At 39.2% G+C, this 21,860-nt stretch overlaps 1 protein-coding gene across 1 annotated transcript in view; it reads right to left on the bottom strand.

The window, feature by feature from the left end:
* LOC108709341 (phosphatidylinositol transfer protein alpha isoform) overlaps window positions 1-20,501 on the bottom strand; it is a 40,271-nt gene extending 19,770 nt beyond the window's left edge. Inside the window, exons 1-2 of the mRNA XM_018249090.2 lie at window positions 20,348-20,501; window positions 16,449-16,479 (exon numbers count right to left, since the gene is read on the bottom strand). Coding sequence (XP_018104579.1) covers window positions 16,449-16,479; window positions 20,348-20,367 — 51 coding nt within the window. The 5' untranslated portion in view covers window positions 20,368-20,501. The remainder of the gene's footprint in view (window positions 1-16,448; window positions 16,480-20,347) is intronic.
* Between the last annotated feature and the right edge of the window lie 1,359 nt (window positions 20,502-21,860).

Here is a 21,860-nt window from a genome sequence, read left to right as displayed (position 1 = left end):
CGTTTTAAGAGGATCAGTGGGTGCCAGCATTGTTCGCATCACCACTCTAATCCTTCCTGTTATTTCTGATCCTTTAATCTTATTTTGATTTTTTTTTTTTTTCTAAATATGGAGAGATTTGGGGCAAAAGATATAATATTGCGAGAAAAGTCTAGGACATTGTCGGATCTCTGGCATTCCATTAGCTGACAGATTTAGAAAATGTCAACATTACAGAACTATCCAGCTGTCTGGCATGACTAAGGGAGCAGAAACAGACCCCATCCTGTTATGGGTGGACAATCAGCCAGCAAAGCCAGCATTATTCTGCATTGTGCCATTTAGAAAACGTAGCAATAATCCAAGTAGGAGTCAAACAACTTCAACACTAACTTTATGTTTTACACTTGATGTACTTAAGTCCCCCTGTAAATAATTTTCACAGGCACATGTACAAATTGAACAGTGTTTTTAAAATTAGATTTGTTCTGCTCTTCAATAAACCAGAAGAAAGGGACAGTGGGTAGGGGAAAGTGCACTAAGGAGGAGACATAAGAAACAAAAACTATTAAAAAAATTAGAAGAGGGATACACACACAAAACTACACTGGATTTTCCATTTAAATCAAATTCTGCAAAAAGTTTATATTATATCATTTTTAGCACTCTTATTTTTGTGGAGGAGCATCCTACTTTATACTGTACATTTTTCCTGTCCCTGAGGGTTCCGGTGTTTATACCAATAAAGGATTAAAGGTCTTAAAGGAATTGTTAAGTATAAAAATAAAAACTGGGTAGATAGGCTCTGCAAAATAAAAAATGTTTTCAAAATAGTTGACAAAAATGTAATGTATGAAGGCTGGAGTGACTGGATGTCTAACATAATAGTCAGAACACTATTTCATTTGCAGCTCTCTTGGTTTCCACTGATTGGTTACCAGGCAGTAACCAATCAGTGACTTGAGGGAGGGGGTCATAACTGATGCTTTTGAATCTGAGCTGAATGCTAAGGATCAATTGCAAACTCACTGAACATTTATGTCCCATGTCGCCCCCCTTACAGTCGCTGACTAACTCAGAGTTAGAGAGCTAAAAAGCAGGAAGTAGTGTTCTGTTAGACATCCAGTCACTCCAGCCTTTATAAATACATTAGAAACATTTTTTATTTTGCACAGCCATTTACCCAGCTTTTATGTTTATAATGAACTGCTCCTTTAGAAAGTCCTCATGAAGAACTTGCTTGGCTGCTTTAGGAACCTTTAAACTATCCAAATGATATTCCCTCTCCATGTTGGTGTCAGTGAAAATCACAGAAAAGGCACTTGTCAACACAAAATCTCCAGAGTTTTTAGATTAAAGAGAAAATTATTTTCACTAAACTAAAGTTGCTGATGTGCCTCACACGCAGAAACACTTGCAGCACATGGTGGCATTGAAAGAAGGATCAAGGACTTAACATTGGCTGTCAAAAGAACGCAGGAAAAAAATACAATATGAAAAAAAAACGTGTTAAAATGCTTATTCTTAAGGCTCTGCCAAGGACACTAGATTACCATTTATACAGTGTATAATGACTAAAGGAATTAGCTCTGCCCAGGTCATGTCCAATAGCAACAGCAGTTCTGTTTGGGTCTAAATTGACTACTATGTGACATGACAAGGAATTCTTACCGACGTAGCTTCTCCAGTCTCTGTATAGCACCCTCAATCAGCTCACTGGTCACCATGCCCTGACAGCTCAATTACAGAGTTCTCCATGGGTTCCTCATTATTATCACCATACCTTCACAGCTCATACCCCCAATCCCTTGTGCCCCTCAGCTTTGACATTCAGTCACAATGTCCATAAAGCCCGCATCCTCTGATCACAGTGCCTTCACAGCTCACTTACCAATCTGACTACCCACTGACCATAGCTTTTTCCTCGTATGCATTTTGCCCCCCCTTTCACATTTCCTTCCTCACTGCCCCTTGCCAGATCTACATACAAACCCCACCACTGCCCTTGACCCTTTCTTGTACTAACTCTTGCAGCTCCTTTCCCAGACACCGTTACCTAACCAACCTTTCCATTCACCACAACTCCTGATCCAATCAACATCCTTTTCCCACTCTACCCTAGATAATCTGATCTTCCATACCCACACACCTCTATCCCCAAAGTCTACCTCATTATAAACCCTGTTATAGGAATGGATAAACATTACTAGTTTATTCCTTAGCCGACAAAATCTGTGCCCTGGCTGTAAGGGGCTAAATATCATGGCTCTCTACTGGAATTGTATCAGACTGAGACAGATTACCTTTATCTTATCTTTACTTGTCTGGGTTATCTTCTCTAATGTATTTATTGGTTGTATTCCATAAAGATTTATGGAAAATATCAGCACCACTTTATCTATATTACAGTGTATCTGGGTTATGAACTTCTTGTGGTCTACCGAGCTAATTAATATTTAGCGTCTGAATGAAGCATTCAGCCTTTATTATATACCCAAGTGAAGTGTTTTTAAAATATTTAAATATTGTGTTAATAATATAGAATAATCTATTAACTAGGACCAGTAGCACTAACAAAACTTTAGGGTTGGTAGCATATAAATATGATGTACTGCTACGCTTCACTGGTACCGTTGTGTGCTTCGATATAGTTTACAATAATATACAACATAATGTAAATGAGTTATTATATGTTGATTGCATTATTATTATTATTGCATTAGAAATTATAATTAAAATAATATGTATATAAAGATTCACAGACTAGTGGCACACGGGCAGTTTCTCTACTAGTATACTTCAGCTGGTGGAAAAACTCCTAAAACTGCCTTTAAGTATAGTGGCACAGTAGCTTCTATGCAGTAATGCTGTATGCATCAAAATTAATTTCTAATTATTAACCTTACACCAGCAGGTTTTAAAAGAGTTTTAAAAGGATATCAATCTTAATGTCCCCTATTACCTTAAATATTAAACAAAAAGAAATGTAAATAAATGTGTTATCAATATTTTGATATTGACTGTAGATATGATTGCCACCTTTTCTGGAAAAAAATACCGGCCTTCCTATATATTTATCTTTTTCCTTATAAATAACATTGGGATCAGCCATCATTTTTACCAGCCAGGCCGGTAAAATACCGGGCAGGTGGCAACCCTAACTGTAGACCCCAGCCTGCTAGATCAAGTACAATTCAAATTCTGAATATGAGCTGCAAAGCATTTTTTGCATGGAGCACAACAAATAGTGCAGCTGCAAAAGGTCTATAATCTGCCACAACATCAGTATATAAAAGTCACATCTTTCTGCCATTCACATAACATAAATATTGTATTGTAGCAATATACTATGCCATGATGCTCCTTTTAGCTGTTCTCAAATATACAGACTGCTCAACTTAAGAAACAAGAGCAGCAAGAAAAAAAAGCAGAGCTTAATGTCTTGGGTAATAATGAGCAGAGTAGTGTACTATAATGCTTGAAAATGCCTTTTCTGGAAAGAACATGTTCACTTGAAATTAAGTCACTTAAATTTGTTTCCTTCCTGAGTAAATCCTAAAACAGTAAAATTGGAAATAAAATCATCGAAAACTGCTTCCCCTTGGAAGTGAATGCTGCCTGAATGGACCTCAAATGAGGCATATTCATCAGTATGACACATGCAATGCCTGTAGACAAAGTCGTCTTCTGGAGGCTAAATCTTTTGGATACAGAAGAACATATTTAGGGTCAGGGCATACAGGCAGACTCGGGGAGATTAGTCGCACGACGACAAATCTCCTCTTCTTCGGGGGGATTAATCTCCGAAATCGCCGGCAGGATGGTACTCTGAGGAATTTGTTTTCTGAAGTCGCCAGAAATTGCCACATGAGGAAACTTTGGGCGACTTTGGAAAGGGAATCGCTTCGAGTGCTGATTTTCATTTTAGCCAGCGGGAAGGCAGTTCGGGGAGATTAGTTGCCCCGAAGAGGAGGAGATTTGTTGCCGGGTGACTAATCTCCCCGAATCTGCCTGTGTGCCCTGACCCTTAAGCGCCATCCTGTGTTTCAGTGATGTACCATATAAACAGGCAATGCATACAGCAGCCAGATCTTTCTAACTTGAATCAATCCAGCACAGCATGTAGTCAACCTTTGAATATTTTTGCATAAAGGCAGGTTTCCATGTCCCTAAATTGTACCCAATATATCAGAACCACAAAGCATAACATATTATGGAGAGAAATAATAAAGTTTTATAAAATAAAAGACTTTATTAATTCATATATTTTAATCTCTACTGCAAAAAAAACCCTCTCTCTCTGTGTGACACTTTAACACATACAGTATATAAACAGTTGCCTGTCTGTTGCCAAGTAGAGATGATAGAAGACATGTTGTTGTTTTAATCTGAGAAAATGGCAGATATGGCCAGGGCCAGCTTTAGATAAACAGGAACATGTTCTGTGTCTGTAAGGGAAAAGGACTGGCGAGGCTGATTCTGTAGAATACAATGCATTTGGCCACATTTTGGCCATTTAGCAATTTTTTTGCCAAGGGAAACATGTTAGATTTGTCCATCACAATTAAAATTATGTCATTAATAGGAGGAGCTTGTGAAGTTTTCCCCTAATTAATATGTGACCAAGAGGATATAGTTGGTAAATAACTATCCATTGTGAATGGCTTAGATTCAGATTCTGAATAAAAAATGACCTAGGGGAGGATGTTTGTACTGACTGATACAGTGAATTCTATAGCCCTGTAGAAATATTATATATAAGTGCTGCCCTAGAAGAGCCCTACTTGACAAACAAGTAATATTTTCACCAGAGGAAAAACACTCCAAACAACACCTTGTTCCAGCAGCAGCATGAGAATTTAACATTTAACAGATTTTTGCTCAATTCACCCTCCCATGTAGTATAGACCCACAGCAATCCTTGTTATGGGATTTTCAAATATGGCCAATATTCTGGCTGATCCCAGGACAGACATCAGTTGACCGGTTGATGTTCAAATAACACAATAAACGACTAACTCTATATACAAGCCCTATCGCACAAACAACACTTTTTTAAATAAAACAATAACACTATTAATTAAAAGGAAAAGGTGAGGACTTACTGAAAGGTCAGAATAAGTAACATTCATTCCTGGTGGTACTGACCCTTAAAAATAGTGCAAATTAAGTGGCAAAAAGGAGTTTTGTACAATCTATACTTTCTGTATTTTGCAGTACTAAGTAGTTCCACCCCAGACAAACATGCAGCTTTTCTCATAAGCATGGATAGTGACAAATAGACAGACGAGCAATTCAAGGTAGGAGAGTTTAAGTTTGCAGCTATTCCAGGTCATTTAATGGCAGTCACCAAGCTTCTAAATAGGCAAACAGACACAGAGCAAGGTGAAAGTGTAACGTTTGGGAATCATGATTAGAGCTCACCACATATAATTCTGCCCCTCCGTATGACAGGCAGTTTATCAGTAATAAATAAAGTAAAAATAAGTTTTTCCTTCAATTAGAGTTTACACTTACAAATATTCACCAAAATATACAGGTGACTGTAATAAAAACTCTTTTACGTTACAACACTGTTTACTGCCATAATCAAAATTCCATTCTTGTATAGACTTACTGTATGTGAAAACGGCAGACTGCTTGCTAGGGTTTACCAAGCAATAATTTTTAAAGGACACTGAAAAGACTCTACAAAGTAGTTTCTCAGTGACAATAAAATGGATACAACTTAAAGTACTGCCATGGATTTACATAGATCTATAGGCATCAGAAAATGATATGGCACCCAGTCCCAACCACGTCTTCAGGCAAGAGAATCTTAAGGTGCTAAGTTTGTATGAGCACCATAATGGAGGGCAACAGTGTTGGACTGGGATGCCAGGGGCCCACCAGAAAACCTTAGGCTTGAGGGCCCACTTTCCAAACTATCTACCTTGTCTCTGTACTCACCCTCTTTATTCTCCTAGTCTCTTTTCTCTACATACTATACTCTATTCTTCCATTATTAAACCTCTTTGTTCCCATAAAGAAATAGGGAATGACCATGAAATAGGCCAAACTGTTAGAAGCAAGAGGCCCACTGATACATGGGCCCACCGGGAGTTTTACAGGTATCCCGGTGTGCCAGTCCCACACCGGTGGACGAATATATTAGGCAGAATGAATTAATTATTTGCAAACTCTCGCTGCCACTTATTGAAAAAGGTAAATGAAATGAAGTTTAAGCTCCCCATAGATGCGACGATTCTTCTTGCCGAACGACTGATTTTAGAAAAGTCCGACCAAGCCTTCGAAATTATCGTGCGGTTAATGGGATTCGAACGATTGTATATCTTACGATTTTTTGGCCGACATCTCTCAGGAAATTGATCAGCCAGGTCAAAAAATCTTTGTCGGCCCCAGTACAATCTATCTATGTTTGCAGGGCCAAGCAAGCAGCTCCTCTTTATTTTCCTGGCAAATTGGTCTTTTTAGTTGATGGTCAATTCGTACGATCGTATGATCGTTCAGAGAAAATCGTGGTCTCACGATGAGGATCGGATCTTTTAAAGATCCCAACATCTATGGCCAGCTTTAGTCAACGTTATCCTAAATGGTTATCTTTAATTAATTATCTTAATCTATTAACTGCTGTGAAGGTGAAACGGAGTGATTTCAAATTAAAAAAAACTTCTCAATGGTCAGAACATATATGTTTGTAATTTGTAGAAAAATATCCCACTGTATTCTGGCAACATGTTAGCTCTCTTTCTGATGTGAAGTGTGTATAACACTGCTATTCACAGAAATGCATTGTCCCCTTTGTTGCTATGGATGTTACATGAGACTAGACAAAAAAACCCTGGATGCTTTAAAAACAAATGCAAGACAAGTTGCTCATGAAGGCTATTGAAGAGCAACATTGCTTCAAAGTATGCACTAAGGTGCCAGTTCTGCTTTCTGTATTGGGGCCTGTGGGGGGGGGGTCAAAGGTGACTGGCCATTCACCCACAATTTTTCTGTGTGCCCGCGGGAAACCCATGATTTCAAACGGATGGATGGGGGGTGTCAGCAGTCCATAAATGTTACACCACTGGTTGTTTTTTTTACAGACAAAGGTTATGGACTCTAGCAGCCAAAATACATATGGAATAAGAACCTACACACTTATATTTGTGGCACAAAGGGGCTGATTGAACATAGATTCTATATTGCTTCAAAGAGAAACAAACCCCTTATTAAAAAAACCCTACCCCACACAGACCCCCACTCTTCTCCCCCAGCCTAGCTGCTAAAATGGGGATATGCCCCTAACTTTTTACTTAACCCTTGGTGCAGATTCAGGGATCAAAATTCACAGCAGTCATCTCTTGGGTCTTCATGTCTTTTTCCCGCAATTTCCATCCATTTTCGGCGCATGCACAGTTGTCTCAAACCGAGAAATTGCTCCAATTGCGCATGTGCCGCTCCGCTGGTCTCATTCTCAGATTACCGAAGACCCGGAAGATGGCTGCCAAGTGAAAACCCCTTTTGTCATCCTTGAGTAAAGGTCTTAATGTACGGTGGCCATAGACACACAGATATTATTGTACAAAACATATATCTGTGAGTGGACAGTGGGAGACAACAGATATTGGCAAAAGCCTTGTTTATTGGTCGTCTCATTGATCGGCCAAGACGAAAAAAATGTATTGGTCGCCTTTGAAGGTGTCTGAACATCAGTCAAAGAGTTGCTGCTGAATTGTCAGACAGATGTAGAATTCTAAGGTTTATACCTGCATATCGATCTATTTAGCTCTTAACATTTGTAGTGAAAACAAACCTATAGTCGCAGGAAATATCATAATTGAAACAATGTATGGCCATCTTTAATGTTTGGACCATCATCTGCATAATGTACTGTATAAAGAAACACGTGTAGGGAATGCAGGTTCCACAGCCATCACTTGCAGACTTAGTTTTGAGTGTACTCATATAAGAATGCAGGCACTTACAGAAGGATTATATTATACAAAACTGTTGTAGGCCACATGCTCACAACATATATTCACATAGGATAGCCTTGGAAAAAAATACATTTAGTGCCAAGGCATTGAATGTTGCTATACACATTTCCCAGGCAACACTTACTTGCAAACAAGTTAATTGTGAATCACTGTGCCAATGACAAACTTTACACCAGGGTAGAATATAACTAGTCTGCCATTAACCATAATTTTTTTTTTTGCTGCTGGCAATCCATGGTGCCTTGCTAACAGATGCAGTGAACTAGTATAGCAGGAAACAACTGTTTGCTAGACTGTTACTGGCAGCAGGAATGCTTGAATAATGATAAAAAATGACCTTGAAACAGATGCAACTTATGAGCAGCCAGTTAGACAGCACTGATTTAGATATTCATTAAATTATATGACAGATTTATTAGGAAAAGCCTACAAGTAATGCATTTGTTTGTCCACAGTCCCAACACCAACTCTCATAACTTTTTCTGGGAAGGAAAGTGTCAGAGATCTTGTTTAAGTTGCAACCTTGATTTTCTTCCTAGCAATGATACTATTTTAATGACAAAATCTTAGAGAGCTCCAAAAACCTATTACAGGTATGGAATTCATTATCCAGAAAGCTCTGAATTACAGGAAGGCTATCTCCTGCAGGCTCAATTTTAATGAAATAATTCTGATTTTTTTTAAATTATTTCCTTTTTCTCAGTAATAATAAAACAGTACATTGTACTTGTTCCCAGCCAAGATATAATTAATCCTTAATGCAATACAGGCAAGACAATTCTATTGGGCTTAATGTTTACATGTTTTTTTTAGCAGACTTAAGGCATGGAGATCCAAATTATGGAAATAGCCTTTTTCCAGAAAACCCAAGGTAATATATAGTGAATAAAGTACCCCCTCTTGTAAAATATAAGGATATTATAAGTTACCGAGGAGTTTCATGACCATATAAAAACACGAGGCCGAAGGCCGAGTGTTTTTATACAGGTCATGGAACTCCGAGGTAACTTCTAATATCCTCATATTTTACAACTGGGGGTACTTTATTAATTATAATACACAAATTTTAGTGAGTCATGTGACAGAAATTACATCACTACTCACCGTTTATAACTGATGACATCACTACTCACCGTTTATAAGGATATAATTTACAAGATATTCATGGCTTTTGTGTATTATACCTGTATACAAATATATGAGCTTGCGTCGTGTTTTTAACTTACAAATGCTGTGATATTAATCTCCCACCATTTAATTTTTCTTTGTGCATGAAAACTCTCTACCAGGCCAAGGTTGAGCTTAGTGCAGGGAAAAGGATCCTGACCAATATGCTAAGTAGGCTGAATGGCATTATGAACATGCTAGGGAGATATATAAAATGGTTATTGGACTGTACATATTGCTGAAAAAGCACTACTTACTGATATAAAAATACACACTCATATATAGAGATAGATTTGTAAATGTCCCTGGCCAAATTAAAGCCATAAAGATATTATTAAGGTTGCCATAATTTTGGAAATTCCAGTTGTTCAATATGCCAGCTGTATTTTAGGAGCAAAGTCATGGCTTCTAACAAGAACAAAGCTTACTGGAGTGATAAATCCCTAAAAGAATCTACAAAGGCAGTGTGTATTAAAATAAAATTGACAGCAATACAAAGTATAACCAAGTTGCTATTGAACTATATTTGCTGGTGTCTTTTCAAACATAAATACCTTCCCCTCTGTCTGAATTCAAATAGAGAGTAATCCTGTGAAAATGACCTGTATATGCCTTTGATTACACATCAGAGTAATCTACTGAAAGTAGTATCTATCTGTCCCTTGATATTCTCTGCACTGCTTGTTCTGACTACTGTACTGCCAATAAGCATGTAAAGCAATAGGGTGATGGCTCCTACACTTCCAGAATGTGCAGTGCAGAAAGGGAGAAGCGTGTTTAATTGCAATTTAATTGAAATTAGACTGCATTTTCTCTCAGTAGGCAAAATTTCACTTTTGGCTTTACATCCCCTTTACACAGTCAGATGTGCTGGTAACTGCAATTAAAAACAGGGGAGAAACTAAATAATGGTTTAGCTCTCTCCAGCCCTTAACTACACAAAACACCTTCTTCCTCAACTTCATAAATGTCCATGTTGCACTATGGGTAAATTACTGACCCAGACCCAGACTCTTTCCTCATAGTAGACTAAACTCAAATTATCTTCCTTTCACATAAGGAGGCAGTAACATTTTGATATAGTGCAATGGTTTCTCTGTTTAGCAATGGCACAAAGCAAGGCGTACAATAAAAGTTCAATGGTAAAACCAAGAGTGCAAACACTGAGCTTTAGATCCTCGCGTGGAAGGGTGCAATGTAGGACAATTTGTCAGGATCCCCAGAGAGGTTTGTGTCTTAGAATGAAACACTGTAAAGTGCTGCCAAAATCGGGAACACTAGCGACAGGCACATTTACAAAGCTCGAGTGAAGGATTCGAATAAAAAAAAACTTCGAATTTCGAAGTGTTTTTTTGGCTACTTCGACCATCGAATGGGCTAGTTCGACCTTCGTCTACGACTTCGAATCGAACGATTCGAACTAAAAATCGTTCGTCTATTCGATCGTTCGATAATTGAAGTACTGTCTCTTTAAGAAAAACTTCGACCCCCTAGTTCGGCAGCTAAAAGCTACCGAACTCAATGTTAGCCTATGGGGAAGGTCCCCATAGGCTTGCCTATGTTTTTTGGATCGAAGGATATTCGTTCGATCGAACGTTCGATCGAAGTATTAGCGCTAAATCGCTCGACTTCGATATTCGAAGTCGAACGATTTTAGTTCCTGGTCGAATATCGAGGGTTAATTAACCCTCGATATTCGACCCTTAGTAAATGTGCCCCTTAGTGTACAGCTATATGAATAATAAATATAAATACGGAAATAAAAAAAAACCTCTGTTCCTTTTTTCTGTGTGGGAAAAACCACACCCAACAACGCCCCAACATTTTAATACCAGCTCAGTGAACAGCTTAACCACTGATTAAAGCAGTTTTACTTCCCAAACAAGCTTTCCTTGCAATTCTACAGCTGCTGAACACCATGCGCTTGTTCCTCAGCTTGATCTTGCAGTTTCCATCATGAGCTTCTTAGTTCATTTAAATAAGGGATTGAGAAATGTTTCTATCAAAAGTGACAACTTAAACTCCTATGTACTCTGGGAGCAAGAGGCAATGACCTCAGCATCTTTGCTTGTATTTAGCCAGCAATATAGACCTACCTTACATTATTCTCCCAGATAAGTTTTAGTAAAATGGTCTAGGTAACACCTGTTCCTTTATAGAAGGCTGAGATTATTTATCTACTCTATAGGGCCTATGAATAGTAACATTGTACCAGTAACAGAACATCCAAGATCTGCATGAACCACAAACAGGCATGTACCGCCACCAAACCACACAGTGTCTGGAGGAGTAGCGTGAAGTCGTTTCCGCATGGTGACCACAACAACTATCTGAGCGGAAAAGAGAGCAATCTGTGTTTCCTGTGCTGATAGCAGATTGAAAACATACTGTTACTCAATGCGTCCAAAGGATTTGCAATGTATATGGGGAGGTAATTTAAACTCACGCCTTGCACAGCACATAATCATTTAGCGTGGTAGACTACTGCACGCCCACAAAACGGAACATTGAACGCACATATTCAAAAAGTGTAATTGTCGCATTAAAGAGATACTGACACCAGAAAATAAACTTTTTTAATATCTATCATAACATTTCCTTTGAATGCTATTAATTATTTTGCCATAACAGTGTCTGCCTGATGCTTTTACATTACCTTTCTTAACCCATTGTTTCCCTATGAGGGGGCTGCCATATCAGTGCCAAACTGACAAGTTGAGAAGGGACAGTCAGGTTTAAGAACTTAAACAATTACTTACAAAAGCAGAACTATCAGCTTAACATGATCAACATGACCTATAGGTAACTTTTAATGTAGATTAATATTTTGAAATAATTGTGTCAGTGTCACTTTAAATGCTTTTTCTTATCAGTGCCCTACAGGCAGGGCCGCCATCAGGGGGGGACAGGGGGGAGAGTTGTAGGGGGCCCTGAGGGTAAGCTACGCAATATGTTGGTGCTATATAAATACATATTAATAATAATAATAATAAGGGGGGCCTGGCCACGCCACACTTACTTGATTAGCCGGGCCCCCCATCTTTCTGAGAGCTGCTGACTTCGGGAAGGCATGGGCGTTTAAGGGGCTCTGGCCACCAATTTTCTTATAATGTGGGGGAGGAGGGGGCCCTGGCCACCAATTTTGGCCACCAATTTTTTTTTTATCATGTGGGGGTCCTAGCCACCAATATTTTCTAATGGGGAGGACCTGGCCACAAATTTTTTTTTTATGGGGGGCCCTGACCACCAATATCTTTTTATTTTTTATTAACATGTGGGAACCCTATGCAACCAATATTTTTGTTTTTTTACTGTGTGGTGGGGGGCGGACCTGTGGGGTGGGGCATGCGGTGGGCGCAACCCAGGGGGCCCAGGAAATTTTGTCGTATGGGGCCCTGCGATTTCTGATGGCGGTCCTGCCTACAGGTGTGAATTATGGCAGTGATGGTCTGGAAATAACACTGCCTACGGAATACTTGGTGAATAATTTTAAGGCAGAATAAAAATTATGACATATAAAATTGGGGCTGCTCCTTTACTATAACCACATTAAAAAGAGGGCTGTGGACACCTATAAAACACAAGTACCAGTTGATATTTGGATTGACGGATCTAATTTTAAGCCCGTTAAGGGGTAACTGGTAAGTACTACCACAATACAACGCAGATATAACAGCCTCCAGCAATTTTAACAGTCAATAACCATCCAATTACGGAATACAATTAATGAGATTACACATTTTAGCCACATGAATTGATGCATTAATTTTGCCACAAGATGAACTTAACGTTGATAAAATGATATAAAACTATTTTTCGTCAATTTATTGTTAAATGAATTGTGCCTAAAGTTTGAATTGATGTATTATACTATGAATTAATTGCCTTTTGTGATACAATCATGGTGAATTAATTATCTTTTAAACAATTAAGGATATGATTTTTTAAAATAAAATGAATGGACTAGGAGAAATTTTACCAAGTGTGATTTGAGACACTTTTCTTTTTGTATTACTTTAATTCATTTTATTTGAAGAATGTTTCCGATTAATGGAACGTTAAGCTAACTTTACCAGATTTGGGCAGGTCCAAACTGGTAGGGTCTGACCATTTAACTCCAAAACAAACAATTGCATCATAATGGGGGCAAAGCAGACCTGTTAGAAGAAGGCTGCATCAGAGTGTAATGCAATCCTAACCTGCCCAATAGATACCTAGAAGATATTTTGCTAAATATTCGGCACGAGGGTCATTGGGATGGACTGGAGGGACAGCATTAGAAACTTTTATAAAACTGTGCAAAAGAAAGCAAAGTGAAATAAGAGGATAAACAATTTTAATCACAATTAAACTGGCCATACATGTTGAGATCCACACTGAGCCAAACCGAACTGTCACCCAGCAGCTGTGCCAAAGTGGCTGGTGGGCCCCAGAAATTGAAAGGAACTTATTTAATTTAGAGATGCAAGTTTCATTCTTATTTCTTGTTGCCTTAGCTTTCATATCTCAACCACTTGCCTTTTTCATTTTCACAAGGTTTAAGTTCTCAAACAACTGGAAGTCAGAAGATCTGTTTAGAAGATGCTCTCTTCTAAACATAAAGAAAACTTAAATCCTAGTTATAGAATATATAGTAGTTTCAAATACAGTGCACAAATATACTTATGATATTGTCCCTTTAAGTATGCTTGTCTGGCACACCATGCTTCCGAAATACAGTCAAGTGATGCCTGTGACTTTAGTTTCAAATTCCACTGATAGGGCCGGACATCAGAAGGCAAGACAGAGAGTTTCTGCACTATGCATCAACTGGAGAGAGTTTCTAGGGCCGTGCAAAAATGAAGGGCCGTGTGTAAATTATGATATAATCCTGACGGTAAGAATTGATGATAACTGTAGTGCAATGTGCAAATTACAATGTGTTTTAAACCACAATACAGCATTTTAGCTTAGATATCCAGATCCAGAATGTGCTATGTTGCAACTATTGCATTTTGCACACAATAGACCGATATGAATGCAAATTTGTGTTCATTTACCACCTGATTCCATTGGTGCTAGGCACTTTCAGTTGTTGGCACAAACCACTAAGAGCACCTGGAATTACTGCTATGTCCTGGCTGACAATAATTCCAAAGTTCTCTTCCAACAATGCATTCACTTGTATTTAATCAGAGCAGCCTAAAGGGACTCTTCGGTGCTTGGCTCATTTTGCAAAGGAGCATGCATGTACACTGTCAATGCATGCTCAATTATATGTCCCTTATGAACGCAAGTGCACAGTGCTACTGTCCCTTTAACTCAATTACTGGCGTTATTAAAGGCATAGTTTTGAAATATACTGTATTTCATGTATTAGCTCTGTTTAACATAGGGGTTCGAATACTCATTAAATATATCACAGTAATAAGACCAGGTTAAATCTGGACAATCATTAAACAGAGGTGTTTTTAAACAGTGTTTTTAACCACACATCCAGAATAAGTGTCAGTCAGAGTTAGAAAGTAAAGGTATAGAATTCGTTATCTGAAAAACCGTTATCCAGAAAGTTATGAATTATGGAATGGCTGTCTCCCATAGACTCCAAATTTATAAAAATGATTAAGATCCAAATTACGGAAAGATTCGCTATCCAGAAAACCCCCAGGTTTCGAGCATTAAGGATAACACGTCCTATACCTGTATAGATAAATGTAAGACAATACTTGAATTGTTTGCTAGTGTGTAACCCCTTATTCAAGCAGATAAAAAAAATTAAAAAATTTGGACGTAGTATTACAAGTTTATGCACAATGCTAATCTAGGAAGATATTCTGAGTTTACTTATGGTATGTCAAACAATCTTTTGATATATATCTTGTGAGGCCTGCCCTCTGCATGATCGCCTTCTGTTAAACATCACTGTTTAAACATTAAATACCAAAGAAAAAAAACATGTCACAGAGCAAACTCTGTGATTTTAATGTTCGAACACATCTGAGGACCTATGATCTAGCTGGGAACAAAGTGTGGTTTAATCTGCTGTCTGGGGATTTGACCAGTATGGCTGTTTGCATGTCTGAGCTCTGGCCCACCAGTTCCCTACTTCCCGTCTGGGTATGCTGTGAGAATTCTGAGTATAGAAAATTGTGAAAATCCTTAATATAGAATGTTAGCTCAGGATGTATGGTACTGGAGGGCTAAACCTAAACCATTCATGAGCCAGGCAGGCATGTGTGTTTTGCAAAAAAAAATTGCACTCACAGGTCTTATCAAATAATATAAAGGTGTTTATTTGAAGACAAAAACGACTAACGTTTCGGCTAGCCTTTCTGCAAAAACAAACCAACCTTTTAAGCCCCCAGTGACATCACTAATTTTATTTTCCCACCACTGGGGGCTTAAAAGGTTGGTGCTTGTTTGTTTTTGCACTTTGAGAAAGGCCAGAGTGCTTTATATTATTTGATAAGACCTGTGAGTGCAAGCTTTTTATATATATATATATATATATATATATATATATATATATATATATATATATATATATATATATATATATATATATATATATATATATATATATAATTAAGTAGCTGAAAAGCTATATTTTATACAGTTCAGAATAACATGTGAATCCTATACTTAACGGAACAGTAACACCAATAAATGAAAGGAATGACTGTAATTTACTATTGCCCTGCGCTGATAAAACTGGTGTGTTTACTTTAGAAAAACTACAATAGTTTGAATAAACAAGCTGCTGTGTATCCATTAGGGCAGCCATTCAAGCTGGAAAAAGGGAGAAAAGGCTACACAGCAGATAACAGATAAGCTCGGTAGTATGCAATGAGATTCTTCAGAACTTATCTCTTATCTACAGTGTATCTTGTGCATGAATGGCTGCCCCCATGGCTGCACAGCAACTTCTTTATATATACTATAGTAGAGTTTCTGAAACAAATAGACCAGTTTTTCCAATGTAGCATGACATCACGTTATATTGTCATTCCTTTAAAACACTTTCATTTTTTGGTGTTCCTGTTCCTTTAAGTGAGGTCCCATTAGGGCCTAATAGAAGCATTGCTACACTGAAAGGAATGGTAAAATCACTCCTTATGTTGCAGCATTTGAATTGTCAACACCTTGAAGAACAAGGTATATAACATGGCGTGATTTCAGTCTGCCATGTAAGAAATGAATCACTTAGCACACAATAAAGACCAGAACAAGCAGTGCAAGTTCCACCCTGAGCTATTAATAATTACTAGCCAGGGAATCATGTCACAAACCTTTAGACATCTGGGACGTTTTAAAGAAAAAGAAAGTGTAACATCTTACCTCCTCCACAGATACAGGCAAAATAACACGGCTATAAAAGAAGGAAAAGGAAATTAGGAGTCACATGACAATTAATAATAAACCCATCATGAATGAAATTTAATACACACTCTAACCTTGTTCTAGAATGGAATTCAATGAAAAACATAACTGTAACTTATCTTTAAAATGCTACATCTCCTTGCTAGAACAGAACTCACTAGGAGGAGATGTATGATACATTGCATGCAACTGGATCTATGACCTCCCCGGTACATAAGTAACAATGGTCCTGTAATATGATCATTTCAAAGAGTATACTTTGCATTCAACCTCACATACATCAGGTTTTATATTATACCCATTAATCTACATTAATAACCAAAGCAAATCTTCATCAAGCCATCTATTGTCAGTTGTCTTGGCATGCCCCTTATTCTAATGTTTGCTCTGTCAAAGTGACTTTATAACCAGTGTGTACCTAGCATCCCATCTGGTTTACAGCAGTAATTCCCGATTATCATTCGAGTTTTTTTTTACATATTTTTAGAATGTAGACCTGGCACGATGACATTCAGTTATGGGTACTACAATGTGTTTGTCCTAATCTGCACAGGTATTGAACAGGTGCTTTGTACTCTTCTCAAATTAAATTTCATTCAAAGCACAAAAGGTAACTACAGACACAATGTGACTCTTGATTTGTCAAAGGAGAGAACCTGCGACTGGACTGCAATTTATATTTGCATATGTAGCTGTAGGAGGGTTTGGATCATAGTACTGCAGGAAGTACACTGGGGCACTAACATTATGACTTTTTGTAAAGATGGGAAGATAATTTCATTGTTGGTATGTTAACATAATAAAAAAACATAAGGGAAAGTTTTTGTGCCAGAATGAAGTTTAGGCAATGATGCACTATTTGGGCAGAATAGTGAACGTTTAACCATTTTGAAAATAAAATATAAAGCAGAGTAAACCTTAAAACTTCTAACTCCCTCTTAGCCCAAGACAAGCCATGCATCAGATGACAAGCTTCCAGAACACATACGGACAACGGGAAATAAGCTTCTGCTATCTGTGACCAGAGAGATTTCATTTCAGAAGAATTAGATAACAGCTGCTTCTACCAAGCAATGAAATTCATAGACATGGGGTGTCAGGTTGTAAAGGGGGGGATGTATACCCTAAAATAGGCAACAATAGCCCACAAAATCCAATGAGCAGATAGTTTTGCTAGTCCTGACTGTTCAAACAATAGACACAAAAATCGAATCGGTTACAGGATCGGGATAAACTTTTCCTTAGTATGTACTGTGTTGATGGATAATTTGTAAAGTGCTGCAGAAAATGTGTTTGTACTATAGAAATTACAGGAAATATGTTGGCCAAAGTGTTTTTCAAAGTGCCCTTTGTGATGCCAAACAATAATATCAATTACTGTCAAAACCATAAATGAATTAGCAAGCAATGCATCAGGCTGTCATACGAGGGGAGAAATTCTACATGTAGAACCAAACTGTTCCTTAAATTACAGGGAACAAACAGCACATAATTTAATTTTGTCATCTGTTGCTCATGGGTTCATTCCAACTCTAAGCACTTGCCAGTCTCCCCTTTCCAGTGGATCACCCACGCAATCACCCACTTCACGATATGCAAATGCCTCTAACTCTAGGCTTAACCCAGACCAGGATCCAGTCCTTTCATTTATATCACAAACACTGATCTGCTGCTCACACTACAATCAACTCTTAAACAAATGCTCTGCATCCTACTGTCCCATTTTACAGGCAGATAAGTAGTGGTTAAGAACTGCTGGTTGATACTACATTTAGTTATTCTTTACAGGAAAGTAGAAAAGTACCTACAGGGCATGTGCAGGAGCAATGTTGCAATATTTAGGATTTAGTTTTTAGAAGGCCCTGTTCTCAAGGTGCCCAGATGTTCCTGGACTACAAGTCGTAGCATTCTTTAATCTTGATTATATGTTGAAGAGAGTTGTAGTTGTGAGTTGTAGTCCAGCAGCATCTAAAGGAACGAAGGTTAAGAAACAGTACCCTAAGGTTAAAGATATGTGGCAATTTCTCAAGAAAAGGCTTAACAAAAAGATTCAAAGAATTGCTGCAGACCAGTTAATAATATGTGGCAATACCCTGAAGAGCTCAACTTTCACATAAATATTCAATAATTACTGCAAACATACCATTATATAAAGAAGTCTGTTAAAATGCTTTATAAAAATCTGACTACAGACAAATAATTATAATTATATACAACATTACCCAAACACTTTGCTGCTTTGGCAGACTGACTGCTTTGCAAACTACCATGCAGGACAGGGATGGATCACTAACTTTTATTGCACAAAATTGCCTGGGAGATTGTTAAGTGATGCAGATCCCTAGGGTAGCCACACCAGGTAGTCAGATGCCACTCAGGTTCAAGGGTGTATGTGTCGATTCCCCAAGCACTGGCATTATCATGGGGGCCACAGACTGCTCATGGCTGACCTATAGGGGCAGATTTACTAAACTGCGAAAAGTCACCAGCGACCAATTCGCACCCATCACTAAAATTCGCTCAGACAACGCTAATTCACTAAACTGCAGAGTTTCGTCAAGGATGGCAAAAGCTGGCAACTTTTCACTAGTGTTACTTCGGCAATGCGAGAAATTCAAAGTGAAGATGCGCTAGCGTTCATTTCTGCGTATCACAAATTCGCTAGAGGTCTTGCGTTCAGGTTCATTTGCATATGGTGGGAAATTTAAAGTTGAATGGACATCTTTATGTTAAATGTTGCATCTAATATATTACATTTCCACTTGTTAATTACACATGTCCAGGGAACCTTAATGAAGACAGAGTTGTTATAATGTCCTACACATGAGCCCACTGTATAGTTTAAGTTCCATAGATTAGAATATGTATGGGGGAAACCAGTTACCCAAAAAAAAATTTAAGGACTTTTGCAGGCTAAAAAGAAAAGACGCCAGCGTTTTTGAACTTTGATGCTTTTTCCACTAAAAATATTATACAAGTGACTGAGGAAGATCTATGCACTCCATTGCACTTCGACTGGTCTGAGCTGGGGAAGGCAAGTCTGGAGAAAGAGGTAACGTTCAGTAAAATCCACATTTAAGTGAATTTGTGGAGTAACGTCCATTCACCAGAGTGAATTGTCGCCTGGTGATAGAGTGCGAATGAGCGCTAGCGTCTGTCTCTTTCGCCTGCGCCCGAAATGATTAAATCTACGATGTCCCTGCAGGTGGTAACGCTGGCGATTTGTCAGCAGCATTTGCCACTTGTGCTTTAGTGAATCTGAATAGAGTCCCAAGAACATGTAGAGTCTGTATCATCTCCACACACACACACATAGTAAAAGGCCGTTTAGCATTTCACTGCGACTTGGCAGCTGTCGTAAGCGACTGTCACCCTGCGCTGATCAGACAAACACAGCTAAGAAAGTGGCGCCAGACAGAGGCAATCGGTGCGTTTGTTGGTCCCAGTTCTGCTTTCCTGCCCCACACGCCGCCCAGGGTCCCCTATTGCCCCCAAGCGCACATTGCGCCTACCTTGCGTCGCGAGCCTGAGATTCCCCCACTGCCACATCGCGGAGAATATTAGCGCTAACAAACACTGTAGAGCAGCTGCTGGATACACGGATCTCTGTGACTCTACACTCAAGTCACAGAGCGGTGATCCAATTGCACAGCACGAGATCATTCTGCTAAATGACAGCACATCCACTATATGGCTCGTACTCTCCTCAGCAACATCCCCTGTAATGACCCAGAGCGGCTGCCCGACATCATTCCACCCAACAGCTGCCAGATCTCATTCCTCCTCACAGCGCCCTCCCTTCCTCCCCCAGTCAGTTCCCGCAGCCCTAAACCATTCAGCCCCTGCCCGGCTCTTACAACTCTTTGATCAGCACCATGGCCGCTCCTTACGCCGTCAGCTCCTCTCTTGCTCTGCTCCCGGCCCTGACTGAAGGTTACCGGTGACTTCCTAGTCCGCACCGCGGGGGGGGCGGAGCGTTGCTGCGGCAACGGATACGTCACTATAGTTTCGTAAATAAGTGTGCGTGGTGAGGTCAGGTGGGGCTGCTGAGAGAGTTCCCGCCCACTAGCACAAACATCTGGATTATGACGGGAAGGCTGTGCTCCTTCTTGATGTTACTGCGCCCTCAGTCACCTAATTGTGTTCCCGATAGAGAGAGGTTGAGGCAGTGTCACAGGGAAGTGTCTGAAGTAAATATTTCCTGTGCTATATACACATACAAGCAGTTATACACGTGACAACATGAAGCAGGCCATTTGTACATACCTCCCAACATTTTGGAAGTAAAAAGACGGACAAAAATTGTTTTCGCACGTAGTGAAGACGCCCCTTTTGTGGCCACACCCCCCAATTACCATGTTCATTTTACAAAGTTTCAAAATATTTCTCCTTATCTAAACTGTTTTTTTTTGTGTCTCAAAAAGTATCTTATTTAAACCTGTTAGCTGTTCTGGGCTCTCTGCTAAAAGCCAATTAAGTGAGAAACTTTGTTTCTTTTTCTGACTGTTCAGTACAGAGAAAATAGGGACTTTCCAGTACAAACGAGGGACTGCAGGTTGAGCTGTCAAAAGAGGGACTGTCCCTCCGAAAAAGGGACAGTTGGGAGGTATGCATTTATTAATTCTGTCTCAACTACAACTTGGGATGCACCAAATCCACTATTTAGGATTCAGCCAACCCCTGAATCCTTCGCGAAAGATTTGGCCTAATACCGAACCCTGATTTGCATATGCAAATTAAGGGGCACGTTTATTAAGGGTCGAATTTCGAAGTGAAAATCGAGCAACAAATTTTAGCAGTACGATAATTGACCTTTTTTTTCCCGATGGAATATGGCCGTTTTCGATCGAATTAAAATCAATCGATCCTATGATTAAATCCTTCGATTCGAACGACTCAAACGATTTTACAAGAAAAAAACTTCTCAAATCTTAGCCAAAGACTCATATAGGTTATAGGAGGTCCCCCATAGGCTAAACAGCAATTCGGCAGGTTTAAGGTGGCGAAGGGTCGAAGTCAGGGCCGGAACTAGGGGTAGGCAGAGTAGGCACGTGCCTAGGGCGCAAGGCTTGGGGGGGCGTCCGGCACGTACCTTCAACTGCTGCCTACCCTTGTCCAGTCTGTAGTCCTGTTCTTTTTTCGCATGCGTGCACCTAAGTTAGGGGAGGGTGGTGTGTGCTGTGACGCAACTGCCAGCACACTGCCTACTCAGTGGAGGGGGCGACCAGGCCGCCAGTGCCTGGGGTGCCTGGCTGGTCTGGCCCTGGTCGAAGTCGAAGTTTTTCAAAGAAACAGTACTTTGGTTATCAAATTTTCGAAGTTTTTTCTATTCAAATCGAATTTTGGCCTATTCGATGGTCGAAGTAGCCA

This window comes from Xenopus laevis, chromosome 2S (genome assembly GCF_017654675.1).
Source record: "Xenopus laevis strain J_2021 chromosome 2S, Xenopus_laevis_v10.1, whole genome shotgun sequence".
In the NCBI taxonomy this organism is placed as follows: domain Eukaryota; kingdom Metazoa; phylum Chordata; class Amphibia; order Anura; family Pipidae; genus Xenopus; species Xenopus laevis.
The sequence above is the reverse complement of the archived record's forward strand: the minus strand, read 5'-3'. Positions and strand labels throughout refer to the sequence as shown.